Here is a 22093-nt window from a genome sequence, read left to right on the forward strand (position 1 = left end):
AAAGATAAATGTCTCAGGGTTCCACTGTGTACTTAAACACTGTTATATTGTATTGCTGTCTAGCGAAAGTTACGATCAGTGACACCATCGAATTTATAAACAAGAAGGTATCAGTAAAGCTGGATACAGAAAGAGTACCAAGTGTTGATAGAAATTTTCCAAATGGGCAAATGAATGTTCCAAGTATGGTTTCAGTCAGTGTCATGACCACTGGCCAAAGAAAAAATGTCCTCATAGTTACACTGAAAAAGAGAAACGTGTTAAACCAAGGACAATTTTCTGAGGTTAACAGCCTTAGAAAATGACAATCCTCATTGCATTCATTCGGTTTGAAAGTCCAGAAGAGCCGGATAACATTGATTGTCACTTCTCAAATAGTCAAGATTTTGTGGGCATGCACTATTGGGCTGACAGCCTCGATGTAGTGTAAAATTTTTTTAAACATCATTGCCCTCTGAGGACATCTTCATGGAACTGAATTGACCACCCCGCCTAGGTATCCTTTTCTTTATACATCCATGGACTACTTTAACTTTTGAAAAGTGCGAGTGCACCGATGCTTCCCACAGATATGAGTTACCAGTAAAAACAAAACAAACGGGGAAAAAAAAGCAATTTAGAATTTGAATGTTTACACAGCAAAACTCAATGGTTAGGTTAAGGAATTAAATATTTTCAGCTAAAACATGTGTGAGCTTATTTTCTAATGATATTTTTTCCCATAAAGCACACTAGAATCAGAACTCTGGCAAGCCATTTGGTACTCCAGATCAGACGCTGCTGTGGCCATAAATCTGCTTTTTGTACAGGAAGCCTTAGGTCGCTGCCTTCTGTGATTTATTTAATGACACTATTCTGTCAGCTTGGGTTGTTTTTCCAGAATTTACCAACTATTTATGATGCATTTTTGCAGGATAGACATAGTGATCGACACAAAGAGTCCCGTTTAAACCTCCGGCCACCGAGCCACTCTGCTACCTACACCACAGTATCTGCCTGGCATCACCAGCCTGAGAAACTCATTTTGGACTCCTGTGGGTATGAGGCAACTGTAAGTCGCTTTACTGTCTTCAATAGAGATGCATTTGGCAAACTGAGCTGTTTAGCAGCCTGGTTAGCTCATAAAGCTGCACTGGGAAACAAATTGGCTTCTTGGGTCAGACACAGTTCTTGGCAGTATCAGTGCTGATCACATGGCTCAGTAACTATGTGAATTTCTCTCGCTCACTCACTCACTATTTGTCAGGGGGACGGCTGCAAATCTGAAAAATATAACGACACATTGTCTAACCCCTGGCACATGACCGATGTAAAATTGACTTGACTCTTGTTCATTTGTTGTTATAGTATTTAGGATCAATGATAATCAGGGATCTACGTGGGATTGAGTCCACACAAGATGCTTGCGCTAAAATTAGGGTGGGTATAATTGAATGACTGAAAATCGTTTTTTGTCGCTGCTGAAATGGTCATTTGAAGAGCATGTAAAATTGGGTTTATTAATAATTCTATCGATCTATTGATTGCAGAAATCAAAGGATTCAAGAAAGGGTCCGGTTGTCATATTGTCCATTACTTATAGAGGGGTCAAGTTCATTGATGCAGCCACAAAGGTTTGTATATCTTTAGTTGTCTTTAGTTCCATTGTCTGCCTTAGCAGTTGATTTTCAGTTAGCACTTCCTTACTCTCCTCATTTCTTACCATTAGACCATAGTCGCGGAGCATGAGATCAGGAACATCTCATGTGCTGCCCAAGACCCGGATGACCTCTGCACTTTTGCTTATATCACAAAGGATCTGAAAAGTGGTCACCATTTCTGTCATGTTTTCAGCACAGTAGAGGTGGTAAGTAATCTTTTTCTGCCTTTTGTTTGATCACATAGAAATGTGTAAGTCAGTATACTCAGAATACAGCAGACTCATAGTTTTACAGCATTCAAACAATGATTAATGAAATTGCCTGGAGAAAAACACTTTTCAGTCAGAAGTGAAGGATGGAAGTCAGATGTCCCACAGTTAAAGCTGCATGCAGCATCCGGTGGAAGTGACCCTTCAGGACAGAATGGCTTGTTTTAAGTCTCTCTCCCACGATGCATGGCATTTTCATGCACAGACCCACATTATGTTGTAATTTGTGTCTCAGTTTCTCTAAAGGTCAATGGCAATCTTTGACTCATGGACCACTGTGGAGTGTCAGCTCACCGCAGGGAAACACTTTTAACTGAACTGTAATTGTTAACTTCCCAGGCTTCACTTGGTACTTAACTCAGATGCTCCAGGTGCTCTCTACTTCAAACATTTCAAATGCTTTGCACTGAGAATTTCCAATCAGGAGCCAGAGGATAATTGAACAAAGCAATTATTTTAACAATGTGAGGAGCGCTGCAATACTTTAGCCCATGTTTTCTGTGAACATGAACAACAGAGAATAACAAAACAAGCATTCACAAGACCATCAAATTATGGTTGTTTTAACATACAAAGAGAATCCTGTTAACTGCAAAATACATGAAAAAAAAAACGTTTTTAAAGCTATCATCAATTGTCTTCAGCTTAGAGTTGCTTGACATCCTGAGGTGCTCCAAAAAAGCAAAACAAAAATAAAACAGTGGAACAAGCAAAAATTGTGAAATATTAATTGAATCAAATTAATAGAAGTTTAAATGAGGTGAATCGCCTGTATTCAGCGAGTATTGCTCGGCAACTGCACATCTCTCAACATGTCTGCTTTCTAACTAGCAGACAAGCCTGCTTGGAATTTCTGTTTTTCCTAATGGTTAGTGGCTTTGAATTCCTGACACAGCACTGTCCTGCAAATTGATCTCTCTCTGAGATTTGGCCGGAGGTTTGGCTCGGTAGGTGAACTTAAATGCTGCTGTGCTCTACACTTTTACTTCCATCAAACACAGGGTGGAAATTGCTCTGACTTACAATATTCTGAATTGCATGATATTTGTTCAGTATTACTGCTGATGGAACCGAGGATCTACAGGTGTTGACACACAACGACACGTGAGACTGACCTGTGCCTGGCGTTACCCTGCTCAGTCTTTGCACATGCAATATCAGCAAATCACCTTGATAAATATGTAACCATGTAAGCGGACTGTCTGCTCATTGATAATCATGACATGAACTCCTTAGTTACCAAATCAACTGATATTTCATTTTCAGACTGAAGCTCAACTGCAGTACATGAAAAGCCTATACCAGCAAGACAAAAAAAAAATGACTGTACTTTTCAACAATAGTTGAGCTTAGCATCTTCTCTTCTTTTACAGACCCAGACCTATGAGATAATCTTAACCCTGGGACAGGCATTCGAGGTGGCCTATCAGATGGCTATGCAGTCCAGGGCGAGACATTATTTACCCCCTTCCTCTTTGGCCTCGGAGCTCATAGAGACCAAAACCAGCCGCCCTGTATCTCAGTCGTGGAGCAGCATGCGAAGATCTGCAGTGAGTAGGCAGTGTTTTGTGCCTTTTTTTGGGTTCACTTGAATGTTAAAATCTGTCTATTGGTTTATTGGGTACTGTGAGAGTAGAAACACACACAGCCATAATTCATAAATGGTAGACAGCCCTCATGACTGACTTCTTCCCCGCCACTGAATCCCCACTGGGCCACCAACAAAGGAAAAAAAATTGCTTTGTGTGCTCCAGAATGACAGTGATGAGTCTTTACCTTGGTACCGATTCCCACACAGTGACTGATGAAGAGCCGGCGTCTTCGTCCGCTGCACACATCTTCACGTGAACCCTGAGCCACACATCGATCTCCCAGGCTGCAGACACAATTCTTTTTGTACAAGTAATTTTGGGCATTACGGGACACCTTTCATCCAGTCCTGCTGTTGTCAAGAGAAAACAGACAGGCCTACAAGTGATACCTTAAAACATTGGTGCTAATTTGATATGGATTAATACTAAGAAAGATGAGAATTGTACCTATTATCTAAACAAACGACTAAAATAAACAAACAAATGTAACATTCAACAACAGTATACAAAAACCACTGTTGTGATATCTTATCAGATTGTGGTTGGTTATCTGGTTTAAATGGCTCTAAGATTTTTCACTTGTTGGTGATGGAGGTGCTTTTGTTCAAAAATCTGTTCTGGCCCTTTTTCATAAAAAAAAAGTGTCTAAAGTCAAAAAGGCTGTGTGATACTCAAAATCTCTTTTCTCGAAACAGCTTCATACACACTGCTTGAAAGGCCTGCAGTGCACAGCCACTAAACTATGAGTGGATGATCAGTGTGTGTGGGGGGTGGGAAGGGTTTCGCAAACATCACGTTTCCTCTAGCTTGAAGAGGCACTGAACTGCTGCTACTGGGTTTCTTCATTGTCCATTCAGTGCATTTAAATGCTCTGTCCCTTTTTAACATCTTTGTTCTTGTCTTCTTGGTCCTCCTGCTTCCCAGGGTGCCCCTCTGCTCGAATGCCGCTGCTGTCACTGTCACACGTGTACTACCCACCGTCCTTCCTTCCTCCCGTTGCACTCTGTTAGCCCTGGAGTCCAGGTCCTTCTCTTTCCTTTCCTCTATTCAACCCTTGACCATCACACATCTGCTTATATGCCACTCCCTCCCCTGGTTCTTTCTTGTTGTTCGAGTGTTCGATTTGTTTGTGTCTTCTTAAGGTTGAACCATTACTGCTCTCTTCATCTCTTTACTTTCTCATTCTCATCTTCATCTCATATCTTAGGAGTTTGACATGCAGTTAGTTGTGGTTAAGTTTGTTATTTGATTGATGTGTTTCAGCTTTGTCTGGTGGTTTTAATTGTGTCAGAGTGAATTTGATTTGTTGTTGTTGAAACCAGACTTTGGAATTGTCTGCTGTTGGATAGTTTTCTGCTTGATTACATCTCCTTTTCTGACATGGTGAACTGATGGTCCCATAAATAGGGGAGAATTTTAAGTTTTTTAAGCTCCTTAATATATTTTTTTAGTCTCTTTAAATTCTACCTCTGCATAAATACATCAGTCGCTGTGTCTCTTGACTGCTAATGATGTCCTGGTGATTGGTGTACTGCAATATGTTGTTTTAGAGCTGCTACACAACATTGCTATTGCCTCCCGGGGTATCTTTCAATCAAAAGGTCTGGAACCAGTTTCAATCCAAGCGTTTTGAAACCTTTATTCAAGTCCCATCACTGTAGACCAGAACCAGTGAACTATCAAAACAAGACGTTGCACAATTTACAATGGATGCCTGGAGGATCCCTCACACCCGTATGCAGTATTTCCCACAGATAATCAATGTCATGACATGAAGTCTCAACCAAACCCTGAGCTTCCTCAGCAGGCCCTCTTTTTCTCTGCTCTTCTTATCATCTCCCTCCCTTCTCCATACTGTTCAGTGCAAACACGCCCACCAGGGCCATCACAGTTATCCAAGAAAATCCAAGCATCTTTTGGTTTTCGTTCTAAAGTAATGGGATTTTAAACCAATTTTATTGAAAAGCCCACAACCCCGACCGGTTAAAGTCAGGTCCATGGACTGATACACAACCATCATCAGCTGACAGCTAGTCTCATACCATGACATACTATTTCAAACTAACGCACAAAGCATTGGTAGACTTTTGAATGCCACATACTGTAGCTACATAGAGACCAGCCAAGCCAGTGCTAACAAAGATACAGTCTTTTTTTTTTTCCCCAAGGAATCCAAGCAGAAGTCATATTGTCTCCACCGCACTGAAACAAATTGATGATAAATAGGGTTTCTTCAGTTTTATTCCACATGAACTTATATTTGCTCTATCCTCAAATTGATAGATTAAACAATTCATGGTAATGTTGATTAAAATCACATTTTATTTAAATCCACCCCTTTATGATGGACGACCATTAGAAAGTTCTGCAATGCAAGTTATATGTCACCTCTTTAATTATTCCCACCCAGTTTCACAACAATGGCACAAGGAATCTCTTTTGCCTCTGGTAGCAAAGCATGACTGACTTGTGAGTTGAGACAGTCATAGCTTGGGTTCATTGCTGCGGCGTTCAGAGAGGCAAGACTGAGTGTTTTTTCTGTCAAGCATCCTCCATTTTGTGGATTGAGACCTCAGTGTCTGTGATTAAATCATGATCACTGGACAGTACCTCTAATCCACATGCACGTGTGTGAGCTGAGGACTTGTCAGTGTGGCGCAATGGTCTCCACTGCCGCCCGACTCACGTCCTCCTCCCTCCCTCCCCTCGGCAGATCGACCCCCTGGAGATGGACGCAGACATGCAGTCCCTGGGCAGCACCACCTGGCTCTTGGATCAGCGAGACTCCAACAGGCGCCCAGTCAGCACCAAGTATGAAACCACCATATTCTGAGACCAGAACCCCGAAGCCGGCCCTCTCACCCCCATACTTTCCTCTCCCGCTCACATCCGATTCACCATTCTCTTGCTCTCTCTCTTACATACACACACATACACACACACACACACACACACACACGCACATTTATGCATATAGTAAGAGCCCCGTGCCTTCTCACTGTGATGGTATAGCCACCCTCAGGGCTGCCTCCTCCTGCACCTCTCCTTTGCCCTGCCCAGCGACCCACACCAAACTCTTACCCGCAATGACAAAAAACTCCTGCGGCACTCCTGCGCCTTCCCATCATCCCTGGCAGCCTCCCTTGCTGCTGCAGCCAATGGCGGAGCCCCGGAGCTGAGGATGCTGGACTGAACTAAATTTACGGTGGCCCTGCTCTCTCAACCAAACTGCCTCTTCCTCCTCACCCTCCTCTTCCTCCTCCTGACAACTTGCATCTGCCTCCAGCCCCTTGATAGCTCCCAGAGGTTGCATATTTATTCTTCTTCCTCCGCTTTCAGGCCATTAAAAAATGATTCTCCACAGGCAAAACAAGCATGTTCAGGTTTTAATTTTTTTTTTTCTCCGAACTCCGGACTTTGACTTTGGCTTGAATTAAGTAAAACATGCATTTTTTGCAGTATTTTGGCCTGTGTGTTAATTAGAAAGCCCATTTTTACATAAAAAAGATTATGAATCTGTATAATGCAAGGGTTTTTTTTTTTTGCCTTTTTATTTTACCAAGTATACAATTGTTTTACTTTAAGACAGTTACTATTTTTTTTTTTTCTTTCTCCATCTGTAGCTTGTCCTGTCTTACCAGGCATCTACCACTGTGAGGCACAATGAGGAGGCTGCTTTGCTAGCATGGGATGCAAGACGGACAATTAATCAGTGGCAGGCAAAAAGCAGCAAATAGTAGTTGTTTCTACGCATTTGTAAAATGTTCATTATTCATTCAACACCAAGATGGATGGGTCATAAATCTCACAAGCGTACACGCAAACACACACACACACACACACACACACACAAGCAGGCAGACAACTTTCCGACAGTTAATCGAGGAGAACAGCCCTACTTCATTTCAGTCCCCCACCCTCATCCTGACCACTTAAATACTGCACTCCTCCCATTCTTCTAAAAGACCTCTTCTGATTCCCTGGTGTATTAAATCGACTGAAACCGAGAGACTTCGGCTGGGATGTTTGTGTTCTTATGATGGTACAGTTTTGTCCAGATGAGGGTCTTTGCTCTGGCCTTGTACTGCCTTGTGCCTCTCAGCATTCATGGTAGCACCGAGAGACTGCAAATAACATCTACTTGCCAATTTTAAAAAAAGGAAACAAACAAACAAAAAAAAAAGAAACAAAGTAACAAACATAAGAACAACACTGTGTTACAACTTGGCACTCTCCCTTTGAATACCTTTTTTTTTCTTTTCTTACAGTCAAAATAGGATATCAGTAGATTTTGTGATACTTTTTGATAGACTGGAAAATATTTTGGGAAGGAATGAATAAAAATAGATCATGAAGGATCCTGATATTGATTATAAAAATGTGTAGCAAAAAAGTAGAATGTCACCCAAAAAAAAAGGCTTTTGCATTTCACAATTAAAAAATCTAGTCAAAACATCTTTAATATTTTGTTTGAGTCTAATAAAGAGCCTGAAGCATGATTTAGGGCACACTTCCCAACTTAGCATCTTATTATATCGACTAAAATGGGTTAATATCTGTGCTGTTTCATGCCAATTTAGAATTGGGTGCAGCACACACAAGTATGTCACGTGAAAGATAAACAAACGTAAAACGTTAATCCCACTAGATTAAGAGAACCAAATCTAAATGTTCGAGTGCTGTGGTAAAACAAATTGATTTGTTATACTGAAAACGTGACACTGTTTTTTTAAAAAAAACAAACAATTTTCTCCTGCACTGTGACTCAAAAAATGCTTGTTGTGGAGTTGACACATATCTGTGGGTTCTCCCCTGTGTGCACTACCTACCGTGTGTGCTTGTTTCTGTCTGTCCACATGGGAGTTTTTTAGGACTGTTACTGTCATATCCCTGGCTGCCGTCCTCTTTTTGTGTATGCTGCAGGAGATGTGAGGTATTGAGCTCCTGGAGACTGACTGTTAACATGCAACTGGTCTGTGTGCGGTACCATGGATGTGCCATTGCCACTCTGTTCTGACTGTTAACTGTTAGCTTCCACTGATGATGCATGATGGCAGTGTTTTTTTGTGTGTGATGCACTTGGCCTGAGCAGTCTATGTTTGTACTGTAGCAGCGTCTACTTCCTTCTCACGCATCTGCCATTCGCTTTTTATGTTCCCTCTCTTTGTTACACCATTACAGCGATTCATCTTCACCCATGTTTTCATTGTCACGTATGTCCTTCCATTAAATATGTCGCCAAGACAACCTGCTCTCGTATGGATGCAGAATATAAAAGCATTACATTTTGATGAGCAGCAGCTATTTAAAGCAAGTTTTGGTGGCATGATACGGCTGTGCATGTATAGGTTTGTTAACATTGATGTTTTCCTTGTGTAGCTCACCCCAGCGTTCAAGTTTCCGGATACCAAGCTGTGAGTTGAAGGGGAGCAGCCGATATGAGCATGTGTGTTGAGTTAGCGAGCAGAAATGTGGAAAAACATAGCAAGAGGGGCGGAAAAGAAAAAAAAAAAAAAAAAAGATGTAAACAAAGTGAAGGGCCAACCGGCGCTACGCTGACATTTAGATCTTATTCTGTATATCCTGCTCCTCCACTGGCCCTGATATGAATCCCGACACACAGAGGAAAGGTAACCTGTTGTCCTACATCACTGGCCAAACAGGACCTGGGTATCACTCCTGCCTTTGGAAAGGTCAGTCAAAAAGGTCAATTCTGTTTCCTGGCCTCCAAATGACTTTCTGATCTTGTCATGTAGGTACTGTAATGTTTAGAGCACTGTAGAGCATTAAGATTTATATTGATTCAAGTTTATCAGAGATAGTAACTGTGGGAGTTTGTAACTGAGAGAGGAAGAAATGGATATGTGACAAGATGTAGAGAAAAATAAAACTGTACCAGCATACAATGCTTTGCCCATGTTTGTGGACAGAGTATGGTTTGTCAATGAAATGTGATACTGTTTCAAATTTCAAAGCAATATTATATTAATGAAATTAAATAATACAATGAGAAAAGAGTCCCTCTAGTTTGATGTCAGCATTGATTTTCCATGGTTGAGTAATTTTCTTTGTTTTTCACTCATCATCCAACAGTATTATTGTTACTATTGGACAGATAATTGTTATACTCCTTGAAGATCATGGAAAGTGTGACCAACTAAATCACAGGTAAATTCAAGGAGACATTTTTAAATTAAAATGCAGTTATAAATTGAATCTTTGTACCTACTGCTGTTCTAAAAATGGCAATCAATTCATTACTGAATATCGCACAAATTACTTCAACTTTGAAGGAAAGCTAAAGGCCTCTTTAATCTGTCTACTGTTACAAAAAGAACATTTTGCAACTCACAGGGAGTAAGAAGTTCCAGGAAAAAAATGACAAAATCCTAAAAGTCCTCATGATGGATTTTAAGCAACAATTTTTTAAGGCTCCTTACATGAAAATTTAAGGACAACACCACGAAGCCTAAGTGGACTTAAGTAACTATGCCCTGAAGATATCAGAAAAAAGGTCATAAAACTGTGAATGAAAGCATTTCAGGTCTCACTCAAGGCATTCACTGCTAGATATTTATTTACAGTATTAAAATGTGAACATCCAGTTATCAGTGTATAATTTGTTAATTTTGTGATGCAGTGCATCAGCCCTTAATCTACATTTCCTCACAACAATGTAACACTGACCAATTCCCATTTTAAGAGTTTAATAAATCATAATAAACAGGAAATCAAACTGGACAAATAGCTTCCTGAAAAACAATCAAGCAGTCATTAGGTCTGCAACATATCTATTGTTTACAGTTCAGTAAAATATTTAAAATTTAAGTTTTTACTCTTAATACTAATGTGAAAAGAAAAAACAAATGAACAAGAAGAGTAATTCATTACAAGGTTGTTTTAGTCTTATCTGGAAAAGATTCTTTGGCTTTGCCTGTATGAGGAGGAAACATGTTTTTTTTGGTTCATGATTGCAAGGTGCAACAAAACAGCATTGAAAGAAAGTTTAAAAAGTGCTTATAGACTTTGGTATATGACAGAGAGATTCTCTTTGATTTTCATACATATACATCTGTCAACATAAAAATACAGGGATACACCAACCACGCATTGAAACCAACATTATTATATAGAAAGTAAAAGCATGACCTATCTGACACCTGTGTTTCTTGGGGGTGTTTTGGGTCCCCCCAAAAAAGGTGCATTGTCAATGTAAAACAAGTAATTTCTGCATGAAATTTTGATGTCCTTAAAACACCATCAGCCCACCAATAGATATTATTAGTCCATATGGCCTCAGGGAACCAGTTGTGGGATAACTTGTCAATTCTGGGGGCCTCTTGACAATGATTTGTTACATTGAGGATTATATCAATCCTAAGGGTTGGTTTTATCTCAACGTGTATCTTCTGCAGTCTCAGCCTCCCCGGCTGTGAAAAGCAGTTTTCTCAGTATGGGTGCGTAGAAGGGACCAAAGACTGTCCGGTTGAAGTGGACAATTTGCCTGAAGGCCTTTCCCAGCCCAGTGAGTTCAGCACTCACCAGCCTGAGAGCAGCATGCAACTCTGGACTCCTTTTCGCAGAGTTGCCCTCTAGCATGGCCTGGAGGAGGTCCTGTACTCTCTCGCCTGTTTGATGGAGCCAGCAGAAAGGGGTGAAAACGTGGGAGAAAGCAGAGGGAGGTTAACTTTGAAGCAGCCCACACATCGACTTTAAAACATTCACGATGACAGACATAAACTAAATAACATTAAAAATGAACGCTTGAATTCTTTTTAACTGCAAATAGTCAACATAAGAAACAAACATAGAAACTTGTTTTTAATTAAATAATAAAATTGATTTTGAGTTAATTTGACCTGAAATTCAATTAACCATTGTCTGACACAAAATATCATTCATGTCCTATAACTCATACGGAATGATATATATATGGACATAGTAGTGACCAAAGTGAGCTTTATGATTCCAGCATTATCTGTCCGTCAGTGCTAGTTTAAAAAAGAATTACCATTGTATAGAAATTACACTGGATGGCTCCATTCTTAACTTGATTAATTACCTAACTGACAAGTTTCTTTAATGAGAGGAGAATGCTGTATCACTAGCTCTTATGTCTTAATAAATGTTGAAAAAAATGTTGTATGTTTGGCTCTTAAAAACCCACTATAATGATATTAGCAAATGATCACTACCAGCTATGTGTGGTTTCCTGTTCTCTTTCAGCATAGCTGGAAAGGTTTCTTGGTATTTCAGTATTAAATAGTATCTTCATTGGGAGACTAGAGCTCTTGTTCGAGGACTGCCTTCTGCTTTCCCTTAATGTTCGGGTAGCCACCTTCAATAAAGTATTTACATTCTGGAAGCTTGGGTGGGATTAGGACAACTGATCTTTATGTTATTCAAGACACAAAATGACTAAATAAAGGATGACAAATGAGGCAATCTATCGAGAGAAAACAGTTTTTTGTATCAGCCTAACCTATGACAGTGCGGACAGGGTGGCTCTGTTTCCACAGGTCAGATATCTGTCCCTTCAGCAGATCCTGGCACTTCTGAGGCAGTGCTGCTCCTCCCTTGCTGCTTAATGCGCTGTTCACTTGCTGCAGTACAGTCTCTCCCAAACTCAGCAGCGCCTCCCTCAGGTCAGCTTCCCTGCAGTGTCACAGAGCAGCATTTCAGGATCCAACAGCAGACTTCTTTCCATATTAGTCAGACAACACATTTTGATTGGACTAAAACAAGGACCCTGGGAAGTGTGGATCTTTGAAGAAAGAAAAAAAGACATATAAATAGTATTTTTTGAAAGACAACTACTTGTCAGTTCACAAGGATTACCTTGTGCTGATAAGAATATTCTGCAAACTCATAATTTTATGCAAAGGCAAAGAGTCGAGTACTTCTTTATACACAGTTCCTGTTTTGTTATCAAAAGATTCCTTTGTGATTTTTAAAAGCCGCTAACTGTCAAATTATTCAGACCCATTTCTTGTTTTTAATTTAGCAACACCAATTCACTAAGGGAGTTCTTTGGAAGCAGACCAACGTTATTCAAAAATTAACAGTTCCATATCACGAATGTAATATATGCAGTGTTTTAACCCCCTTCACAAATACACTTAAAGGAAACTATATGTTAATCTTGGGTTTGGTGGTGGCGGCGGTGATGGTGGTGTGCCCATGACAGTTATCTGCCTGCAGAAGAGCATTCAGCAGTGAAGAAGTGTTTATTCATACATGGTCTATCTTAAGAGCTTAAATGTGAGCCCCCCCCCCCCCCCCCCAAAACCCCCTACACATTATTATAGGTTGGACAAGCGAGTGAGCCCAGTATGAGCATCACTTGCTGCGGTTTCACATTTATCCACTAATCATGACAGGGCCTCTCTTAAACAGAAAGAATGAGGTTAGCTGGATGTGTCCTGACAATCTGGTTGCCTCCTGTCACCTCCATTGGTTTTCTCCTCATACAATACCTGTTCCCTGCGACAGCCAGTACATGCATCACCATGGTCTCCTCTTACCTGGTGTGACTGCCCTCCAACAGGGCAGTGATGGCCTGCCTGAGTTTACCTACAAACCCCTGCAGGAAGAAAACATCGCTCCCACAATGAGTGCTGGTCAGGAGCAACACTGACGCCTCCAGGACAAGCAGGTCGAGCTGCTGGCCTAGAGCATGGAGGCGATCTCGGTCCATAACCACGGTCTGTGGAAGTAAGGTCAGGGCTGGGCGTCATTTTGTTAAAAACAACTAATTCGCCTCGGACGTGAACACAAAATCTGGAATTTCAACATTCCATTTGCAGAGGCTACCCTGGAGCTCTGATGTATTATCACAATGCTTTATCAGGCAATGAGTGAAGTTGTTAATAGATGGTCTGAATAGTCCCTTGCAATCAATAAAATCAGTGCGAAGAGTGATGTAAGTTTGCAGCAGCTGTGGCTGACCTCGGGGTATTTCTGGTCTTCTGGGTCCCAGTGTAGCAGACATATGTAGGCGCGATTGAGAACGGCGGTTGCGCTTACAGGACCATAGCTGTCAAATTTGGGGGACTCAGAGCAAGCGACGACAGCTGCCTCCTCTTCTGATACTGCTGCCTGGAGCCAGGCTGAGGTTTTATCCAGAGACGCTGAACAAAAGGGACCAGTAAGTGACAAGATAATTTATGTCTGTAACAACTAAAGCAATTAACATTACAGAACCAGATTTTGATTTAGAAAATAAATGTGTTTGTTTTTCCTACCAACATGAAATAGTTCTTTGATGCAACAAGATATTGATTAACTTGACAGCATCATGTACATTTCCATTCCAAAATGAGACGTGAGTAATACTGACATTGTTTTACTCAAATTTACACTGAAAATTACTTAGATTAAGGGAGACATAAAATCAGACGGTGCTTAAATTAATACAACAATATTCAGCATTATACAATGCTGAATATTGATTGAAAGCCCCCCCCCCACAGACACATACACAGCTTGTGAACAAATTGGCTACTTTCTGGTCCAGTCCAATGGACTGGTTTTCAGGGAAACTTAAAGGGGGACTTCTTAATATTAGTCTGATTTAAAGATATTTCCTTAGAATTGCAAGTTGTTTGAAAAATTCTTCCTTGGCTTTTCTGTCATTTTATATATCAAAATATCTACTAATTAAACTTGCTAAAGTTAATCCACCAACAAAGCTTATGCAAGGGCAGAAACCTCTTTTGGGTAAAGTAAAACTCCAAGGAATTTTCAGTAAGAAAATTCACCGACCAATCATGATTATCTCAGCCCCAGAGGCTACTTTGTTAATGACTGATTGAAATGGCTGGATTCTTTTTTATGACTCTTTTATGACTATGACTCTATCAACTTGGACTGAAGCAGTGAGGGCGAGGCTCTCAGGAGCGGGTGCCTCCCTCACCTGGCTGCTTGTCCAGAATCTGCTGGAATTTTGCCCTTTCATACTGTACAGCTTCCTTCAGAAGGTAAGGCCTCAAACTCTGGATGGTGAAGTTAACCATGTCAGTCTTCATCAGCCCCAAGATACGAAAGATCTCCCTTAGAAAAGAGCAGGAGAATCAGTTCTGTATAGGCAAGCCTTTATCATTGCATGGAAAACCTTTAGCAATACAGAGGACTTTTTTTTAAAAAGAGGGCACATAGACTACAAGATATATATATATATATATAAAGCCCATGTACCTCCAAAAAGGTACATGGGCTCCAAAAAGTGAATGAATACCTAGATAAGTAAATCAAACATGACAGCATCATTATCTTCTTTAAAATATATATATATACCATTATCTTCTTTAAAAACCCTACATATATATGTATATACATATTCATCATGTATAATTAAAGATTGAAGATATTCTGACATGTCCCTCTGACAAGAAGTGATGTGACAATCATCAGGCAATTCTTTGCATATGTTTTTCTTTTTTCTTTTGGCTTTCCCTGTGCAAAGCAAATGCCCTTTCCTTTCAAAGACAAAAAAAGGGAGGTTGTCATGACACAACTTTGAGGGAGACAGCAAATTATGCACAGTTATTGTGAAATACAAGTGTAGGATATAATATCAAGCAATGATGATGTCTAATCCAGACCTTGGTAATGCATCTGTAAACATTGATCTTCACATTTTGACTTATGGTTCAGCACCTTATAACCTTCTGCTTTCCATCAAAGTTATAGGCACATGAGGCAAAATATATTTAATTTGAGACAGAGGAAGAATGATTTTGATTCATATTTTATAATTGTTCTCTATTAACTAATGTGACCATACACATGAATACATTTATATGAGGTAATTAGTAGAAGGTGATTTGTCAGGGACAATATTTATTGGCTGCAAATAATGGACTTTTTTTAATAGCTGCAAACAGAAAGTTGTACAAATGTCTCAAAACTCTGAAGTGAATTTATAACTGCATTCATTCACTCCCACTAACCTCAGGAGTTCCACGGGGTCCTTTAGGCCACTCAGTGACTTGACATCTGTGTCGCGCACTGGAGCACACAAAGATGCCATAGTGGCAGTGATGTATCCTGCTAGCCTGCTGAGGTCCAGAGCTCCATGGGCAACCTGCAGCTGGATCAGCTCCATGTCCAGCACTTCATCCAACTCAGACCTCAGCCTGGTATGACCCGGCATCAGCAGGGTCTGAAGAATCTGATAGGGAAAAAGCAAGACTGTGGTTTATATATCAGTTCCTCTACATATCCAATCACGTTATGAAGGCTACTAGGGCAAGAAAAATGAAAAAAGTTTATTTCAGCTATTAGAGAGCTGTGAAATTTTAAGCATAAACCTTCGTCCTATATCATTAATTCAGTTAATGATCATTAATTATTAACTAGTAGCAGATTGGCAGGCAAAGCGAAATGGAAGGTTAGAGGTGGACAATGTTGAAACAATGAGTACTGAAATGAGTAATTGGATATCCAGAAGCGCATTTTACACCATGAAAAATACGCTCTCAGACACATAATGCAAATACATTTTTTTAGTTTATCTCCAACATGAGATGTGTTGATTTAAACCGTCACTGTGGAGCATTTCACAAGAATTTTTACAAAGGCAATCTATCAGAATGTCATCGATGTGACCGACCCTCAATGCCTGTTGTTAAAAAAATACTTTCTAAATTCTATATCTGCATTTTCCTTCTTTTGTTTTTTTCCTGACACCCATTTCTTGATGATGTATACATTACTTCTCACTTTTTTTAGGGAGTCTTTTAATATTAGGAAATATACAGCATTGTTAAATTTCATGGGAGGGTTGTTCTTGGTAGCAGCAGATACCGAGACTGAATAAGAAATTAGCTACTTCTAAAATCTCAATGAACAAAGGAGCATTAAAACCAAAAAAAAAAAAAAAAAAAAAAACAATTTACTGTCAGACGTTGAGTGTGGTCCTCTTGTTTTGCATAATGTTAGACTATGGAGGTTATCAAACACACTCACAGTCTTAACCTCCTGCAGAAGAATGACAGCATGGCAGTAGACAGGAGGGTCACTGTTCAGCTGCTCCCTCAGAATGTCCCAAAATGCCCGGTGAACAATCTCTGTCACTTTGCCCTCCAGACTGTAGTTAAAGTGAAAAACAAAAGCAAGCTTGGAAAAAAAAAATCACAGGAGACAAATCTCAAAATAATCAAGATCCTGTATGTGATGTGTGATTTATGCTATACGCTTGCCTGTCAGAGGAAGGACTTTTGGGTTTGAGGCAAAAGTCTCTGTTCACCACAATCTCATGAGCCAGGTTCAGGTTGGAAACACAATTTTCGAGCTCCATCAGACTGGATAATGAGGTGGTAGGTGGGCTCCCTGACACCACAGACCAGACACACACTCATAGATAATTAAAAATGCAACACTGCTAATAATTCCATTACTAATGGTAATCCCTAGAAACGTTAACAGTTATAATAAAAGCTGTATTACCTGTAGGAGAATCAAGCTTTTCCAGACAGGGAAGGTCAGAGGGGTGATGATCAGTGCCACTGTCTTGTTGATTTGACATTTCAGCAATCGCCAAGAAATGGGACTTTTTCACACCCTGTTACAACAAAGTGAGACTATCGAAACACAAAAGTGATGTAAACCTTCATATGCGACGAAAGGAGCAACAAAAGAACATAAAAACTCGGCAGGTAATTTGTAAGGTATAAGGCTGAGAATTTAATTAATATCTATGTATTGCTACAAATGCCAAAATAATTTGTGAACTTGATTAATTATAGAATAAGATAGTAAAGTCACAATGTGTGTTTTGAATTACTACTCAAATACAACAGGTAAATGTCTAAAAAAAGAAATTTAACATATGTTGTAATGGTTAAATCTAGGCATTTTATAATAATGCAGGTTATAAAAACAAAATGCATGCCTGTGGCTAAATTTTTTTAAAAAAATGTCTTACCTTTTTCAGAAGAATTAGAGAATTAGCCTGTCTGAAAGTGTTTGTATGTAAAGGTTAACGCACTTGAACTAGCTCTATGTTTAAAAACAATCAGTCAAGTTTGAACTTGGACTAGACCATTCTGATCTGAGCTGGGGGGGGTACAATTGTTGTTGTTTGTTAGCTTTTTAAAACACTGTATCAATAATATTTTTCCAAAAATTCACAGAATCTTAAAATATTGTTTCCCTTTTATATAGTATATATATTTTTGCTATATTTGGCTTGGAATGAGACAACAAAAGTTAGCTAAATGTGGTCTCGTCTCTTGCTAAATCAAAACAGAGGGCGTGTTCACAGGCTAACGTTTCCTCTCACTCTGACAGGAAACACCACGAAGTGCGCCACTTCAGCAAAACAAATAGGTAAACGAGCAAACGGGGTTTTTAATTATATTTACTTACTAACTAAAAGTAGAAGAGGTAATTTTTTTGGAGTGTCGATGCTCTTTTGTATGGCAATGAGCCGTGAACAGGCGGAAAAGGCCCACAAACAAGGCACTTCTAGAGAGAAACATAAAGGGTTCACGTAGCACGTAACTAATCTTTATTTTTTTTAAATCGACTTTTTTATATTTCATTTTGTTTTGTTAGAATATCTTCACTTCAATCTCGTAGACGTATTGCACACGTAATTTACATCGTTGCCTCTACTTCAAAGTGACAAAGAAAATTACCTGAATAAAATGGTAACAATTGGATAACAAGGTTGAGTATGGGAACCTATGTAGATGTAGAAATACAGTTCTCTAAAATGGTCATCAAAAATTAAGTCCATTATTAGACTATTTTACTGCTCCAATCACTAAACCTTTGACTAAAACATTTAAATGTCGTAGTTTATCAACATAAAGCTACTTTTAGTTTCTTTATACACACAGATGGATGTATAGTGCATCTTATAGTTCACTGTGATGCACGTTGTCTTAAAGTTTGATATTATCCACTTAAATCTTCTCCTCTCGGCTGAAGCCTTCAGAGGTCGCCACAGCGAATCAACAAACTACCTTCATATCCTCTCTCACGATGTCAATAAATCTTGTCTTTGGTTTTCCTCTAGACCTCGTGCCTGGCAGCTCCAATTCCGGCATCCGTCTACCAATATATTCACTATCTCTCTTCTGTACATGACCGAACCATCTCAGTCTGGCTTCTCTGACCTTCTCTTCAAAACATCTAACATCTGCTGTTCCTCTGATAGACTCATTCCTGATCCTATCCATCCTGGTCACCCTTATCTTCGCCTCTTTTCCACACTCTTTGCTGCTCTGAATGTTATCCACATAATTCAGTATAGTAATTTAAATAGTTGAGTACATGCTTGAGAGCAGTTCATTTTTGTATTTAATTTGTACTCAAATAAAAGTTCACTTGATAAATTTACTGCTCTCAACTTAATTTGTATTGCACCTCATACACCTTGTATTACATCTCTTCCTGCAAATTGAAAAGTTTTCCTGCAGCTCATACCTCCACGAGGTGCGAGTCATACTACACATTTAGTACACAGAGTATCCAATAAATAACTGATACTTGATTATTTTAAGGAAAAAATGCCAAGAGGGGATTGTATTGCAAATCACTTATAATTCCAAAAAGCTGTGTAACAAACGGATCAGATAAATACAGGCATTTGACAAAGCATCATCTACAAAAGTTAACTTTCCACCACAGCCACGAAACACAAATTGACAGTATATTTCATTAGAAAAACAACTAAAAAAGAAAAACTCAGTCCATATTTATACATTTGCATATTTCAAAATATTAAACATTTGTTTTAAAATAAGGATAACTTAAAAAGAGTTCCATACATAGTCTGTCTTCACTTGAGCTCCTATTTACATATACATTTCTTACACTTGCGGTTTCTTGCACTTTCAAAACAGGTAAAAATAAAAATAAGTGCCATGAGCAGTGTTGTTGGACGAAACTTGCATCCTGTAAAACAGAGACAATAGTTGAATGAAAAACCTTTCTCAGCAGTTTATCTACACAAGACCAGTGAAAGGAAAACTGATGCCTTAAACATTTTTTCCCTGCTATTTAAGCTTTAATCCTGGAGCTGTGAGTTGTGCTGTGAGAAAATAAAAACATCACCTGCATTTAAATGAGAAAAGTAATAAAGGCAATCTTCTGTTCCCAGCCATATAGTTGTTTTTTCTTTTATTAAGAGGCTAACAGAACTGTACAAAAAACAGATGGAAAATTCAAAAAATAAATTAGATTTGACACATATTTCGCCTCAATGCCTTGACGACTGTACTGTAATGAGCCCCACCCGGAACAACTTTGCTTTTACATCATCCATTCCCTTAGCTCCGTTTTTACCATTGGTTTACCTTGGAGCATCTGCAGATTAGTTTTCTGTAAAGCACATTTACGCCTGCGAAAGACAGGATCTGTACCTCGAGGCTATCACTGGCTTTTGCATTTATACCTGGCTGATACTGTAAAGGCCATTCTTAATTTCACACCCATTGGGATCCAACCTCAACCGTCAAATTATAGCTGCCGAGGAATGTATAATACTATTTAAGTACTATTTAGCTTCAAACTCTTACCCCTACAACCATTGCAGTGATTTGTGTGCATTTCAAACTGCATAAACATTCATCCACAAAACTTGGCATTACGGGGCTCAATTTAGCCCTCTCTTTCACAAATGTAATAGTAATCCACATTTTTCAGATTATGGCACAAGAATACGCTTCTTCTACTCTATTTCTCCCATCCTGTTGTCCCTACATAGTTTACAACTAGTGTTAATCTGCTTAACCCCGCTGAGAGAATGCTTTAAACAGGTTGATGAGTGGCTGCAAGTAAACCATCAGTTGATGAGCCACAGGTTAGTGATTTGAGGCCAAGGTGAGCTACAGTGATTAACAGGTTAAAGTCGGAGTCCACACCAACAGAACTGGTCCAGGTATGGTGGGTAGGCGGGTTGTAGTGCAGTCACTACTTTCTTCTAAACACACAAGGAAAATCTGCAGCTGGATGAGTGTTTCTGTATGTGATGCACACATTTTCCTGCTATGAGTCTTTGAGCATGTTGATGCGTGCAAAAATCTTGAGTGCAGGTCCTAGTTTAATGTTCATGGTGCTCATGAGATGGTCCTCCTTTAACAAGAGCAATGCCTGGCCATCAATCTCCTGAGAGCGAAACTCATCTGCGATCTCCTGACAACCTGCAGGAACAGCATACATGACAAAATCAAACTCCGGTACAGGGTGTAAAACCTATCTGAAAAATTGCTTTAGTGTCTCCACCAACCTGGCAGCGAACAGATGAACTCATACACCTCTTCCACGTTCCACTTGGTGGGGTCGTTGGGTAAGAAGGGCTGGCAAAGTGTCGGAGCGTCTCTGCCTGCACAGCCCTCCTGGTCTGAGGCTCTGCTCGGTTGTCTGTGGACGGGAACCTGAGCCGGGGTCAGGGCGGGAGCCAGGGGTCCCGAACTTGCTGCCGACAGGGGTGATGGGGGCTCCTCGTAGCTGGACATGTCGGAACATGGGCTGGATTCCTCCTGACTTGGCTGCGAGAGGTGAGGTGAGGATACAGAACCCCCCTGTGTCTGCTGTGGTGACGGCGACAGTTTCTGTGATGGGAAAATGGTTGGTTGTGATATCAAACCTCGGCATTTGAAAGATCAATGGCAGATTGTGTAAACACAGCTAGAATACTGGCAGTCATGGCAGCATCTCATACAGAAATCAGGAAGATTTACTATGTACAGTAGCTTGGAATGACAAGGATATACATGCAGAGGCTTGATGTAGATGTTGCATCGATACCAATCGATCCAAGATTACTTTGCCAGGTGCTAAAAATTGGGGATTATAAACTTCAAGTACAGGAGGCTTGTAAGACATTACTCAAAATACTTTGATAATAAAACTTACAACTACAAAGATTGTTCTTGACGTAGAAAAAGACACTTTTCAATATTGAATAATTAACACAATAACTTCTTTTGAAATCTCTTTCAATACAATTACTACTGCAATTTTTGTTCTTGTCCAGGTGAATTTAAGGAGAAACAGTTTAACCCATCAGTTTTAGAAGAATGTATGGTTCTCAGTCTTTTCCGGGGATCTTTTCCAGAGCTGTTTTGAGAAGTAACATGGATTTTCTAGATTCCACAAGACACTAATCCTTAAAACTGTTTTTTTCCCCAGAAATGTAATTAATATTTGCCATAAGTGTAGACAATTTTACAGGTAATTTTATGTACTTTGTACCTGAATTTTAGCTCAATTTTATGTTAATTTTGATGGCATTTTAGCTGACTGGATGTTGATTTGGGGGGAATTTTCTCAACATTTTACCGTTTTTTCTGGATTCATGTTTTAGGTAAATTCTTGCATGTTTTCTCATACATTTTGGAGAATGTCTTACCAGTGTACTCATACCCATGTTATTGAAAAAGTGAATTAAAGGGGAAGAATTATGGGCCAGATCATAAGGAGACAATTTAAAATAATTTTCAGTGACACTCTAGATGTTCCAGAAGATTTCGCTGATTGCCTCATTTTCCATATGCTGTCCATGACTGCAAAACTGATCATCTGTTTTCCAGGAATGCCAAAACACGTGGGAGCCCTGATTACATCCAACATTTATATG

The 22093-nt window shown here is 39.6% G+C and overlaps 3 protein-coding genes and 1 long non-coding RNA gene across 14 annotated transcripts in view; 2 read left to right on the forward strand and 2 right to left on the reverse strand.

Moving 5' to 3' along the window:
• The window catches only part of anks1ab (ankyrin repeat and sterile alpha motif domain containing 1Ab), a 43143-nt gene extending 33627 nt beyond the window's left edge, over nt 1-9516 (forward strand). For 2 of the 9 annotated variants that reach the window (XM_086149920.1, XM_086149928.1), the window contains 8 exons: nt 914-1051; nt 1348-1419; nt 1530-1613; nt 1709-1846; nt 3283-3459; nt 4426-4524; nt 6215-6312; nt 8881-9516. In XM_086149920.1, coding sequence (XP_086006046.1) covers nt 914-1051; nt 1348-1419; nt 1530-1613; nt 1709-1846; nt 3283-3459; nt 4426-4524; nt 6215-6312; nt 8881-8956 — 882 coding nt within the window. In that variant the 3' untranslated portion in view covers nt 8957-9516. Of the gene's footprint in view, nt 1-913; nt 1052-1347; nt 1420-1529; nt 1614-1708; nt 1847-3282; nt 3460-4425; nt 4525-6214 lie in introns of all 9 variants that reach the window. The other 7 variants (XR_015106400.1, XM_086149922.1, XM_086149924.1 and 4 more) reach the window with 7 other exon arrangements.
• Nucleotides 9517-10060: 544 nt separating this feature from the next.
• On the reverse strand, nt 10061-17538 carry LOC147232824 (T-complex protein 11-like protein 1). 2 transcript variants are annotated; one of them, XM_086149930.1, is made up of 9 exons: nt 17429-17538; nt 16951-17065; nt 16704-16833; nt 16471-16591; nt 15453-15673; nt 14417-14553; nt 13450-13631; nt 11984-13207; nt 10061-11129 (listed from the first exon to the last, which is right to left on the reverse strand). In XM_086149930.1, the coding sequence occupies exons 2-8, from the start codon at nt 17027-17029 to the stop codon at nt 13022-13024; spliced, it is 1056 nt and encodes a 351-aa protein (XP_086006056.1). In that variant the 5' UTR covers nt 17030-17065; nt 17429-17538; the 3' UTR covers nt 10061-11129; nt 11984-13021. The 2 variants fall into 2 exon arrangements, with proteins under 2 accessions (XP_086006056.1, XP_086006055.1); XM_086149929.1 differs by having other exon boundaries at nt 16951-17084; nt 17429-17521.
• A 218-nt stretch (nt 17539-17756) lies between these two features.
• Nucleotides 17757-20032, forward strand: LOC147232825 (uncharacterized). The gene is made up of 2 exons (XR_015106401.1): nt 17757-17832; nt 18527-20032. It is a non-coding gene; the product is annotated as an uncharacterized LOC147232825 (long non-coding RNA).
• Nucleotides 19601-22093, reverse strand: part of phc2b (polyhomeotic homolog 2b (Drosophila)) — a 45542-nt gene continuing 43049 nt past the window's right edge. For both annotated transcript variants that reach the window (XM_086149918.1, XM_086149919.1), the window contains 2 exons: nt 20741-21065; nt 19601-20654 (listed from right to left, as the gene is read on the reverse strand). In XM_086149918.1, coding sequence (XP_086006044.1) covers nt 20500-20654; nt 20741-21065 — 480 coding nt within the window. In that variant the 3' untranslated portion in view covers nt 19601-20499. The remainder of the gene's footprint in view (nt 20655-20740; nt 21066-22093) is intronic.

Source organism: Fistularia commersonii, chromosome 7, assembly GCF_037954325.1.
Source record: "Fistularia commersonii isolate RoL2024-O1a breed Wild chromosome 7, RoL_Fcom_v1.0, whole genome shotgun sequence".
Lineage (NCBI taxonomy): Eukaryota > Metazoa > Chordata > Actinopteri > Syngnathiformes > Fistulariidae > Fistularia > Fistularia commersonii.

Bases quoted from the DNA above. Each gene is read 5' to 3' on its own strand.
- LOC147232824 (XM_086149930.1), bottom strand. From the start codon at position 17,029: ATGTCAAATCAACAAGACAGTGGCACTGATCATCACCCCTCTGACCTT. The intron at 16,592-16,703 runs GCAAGCGTATAG...CTTTAACTACAG, and splicing joins AAAAGTCCTTCCTCTGACAG to TCTGGAGGGCAAAGTGACAG. The intron at 13,632-14,416 runs GTGAGGGAGGCA...CCTTTTGTTCAG, and splicing joins GATTCTGGACAAGCAGCCAG to CGTCTCTGGATAAAACCTCA.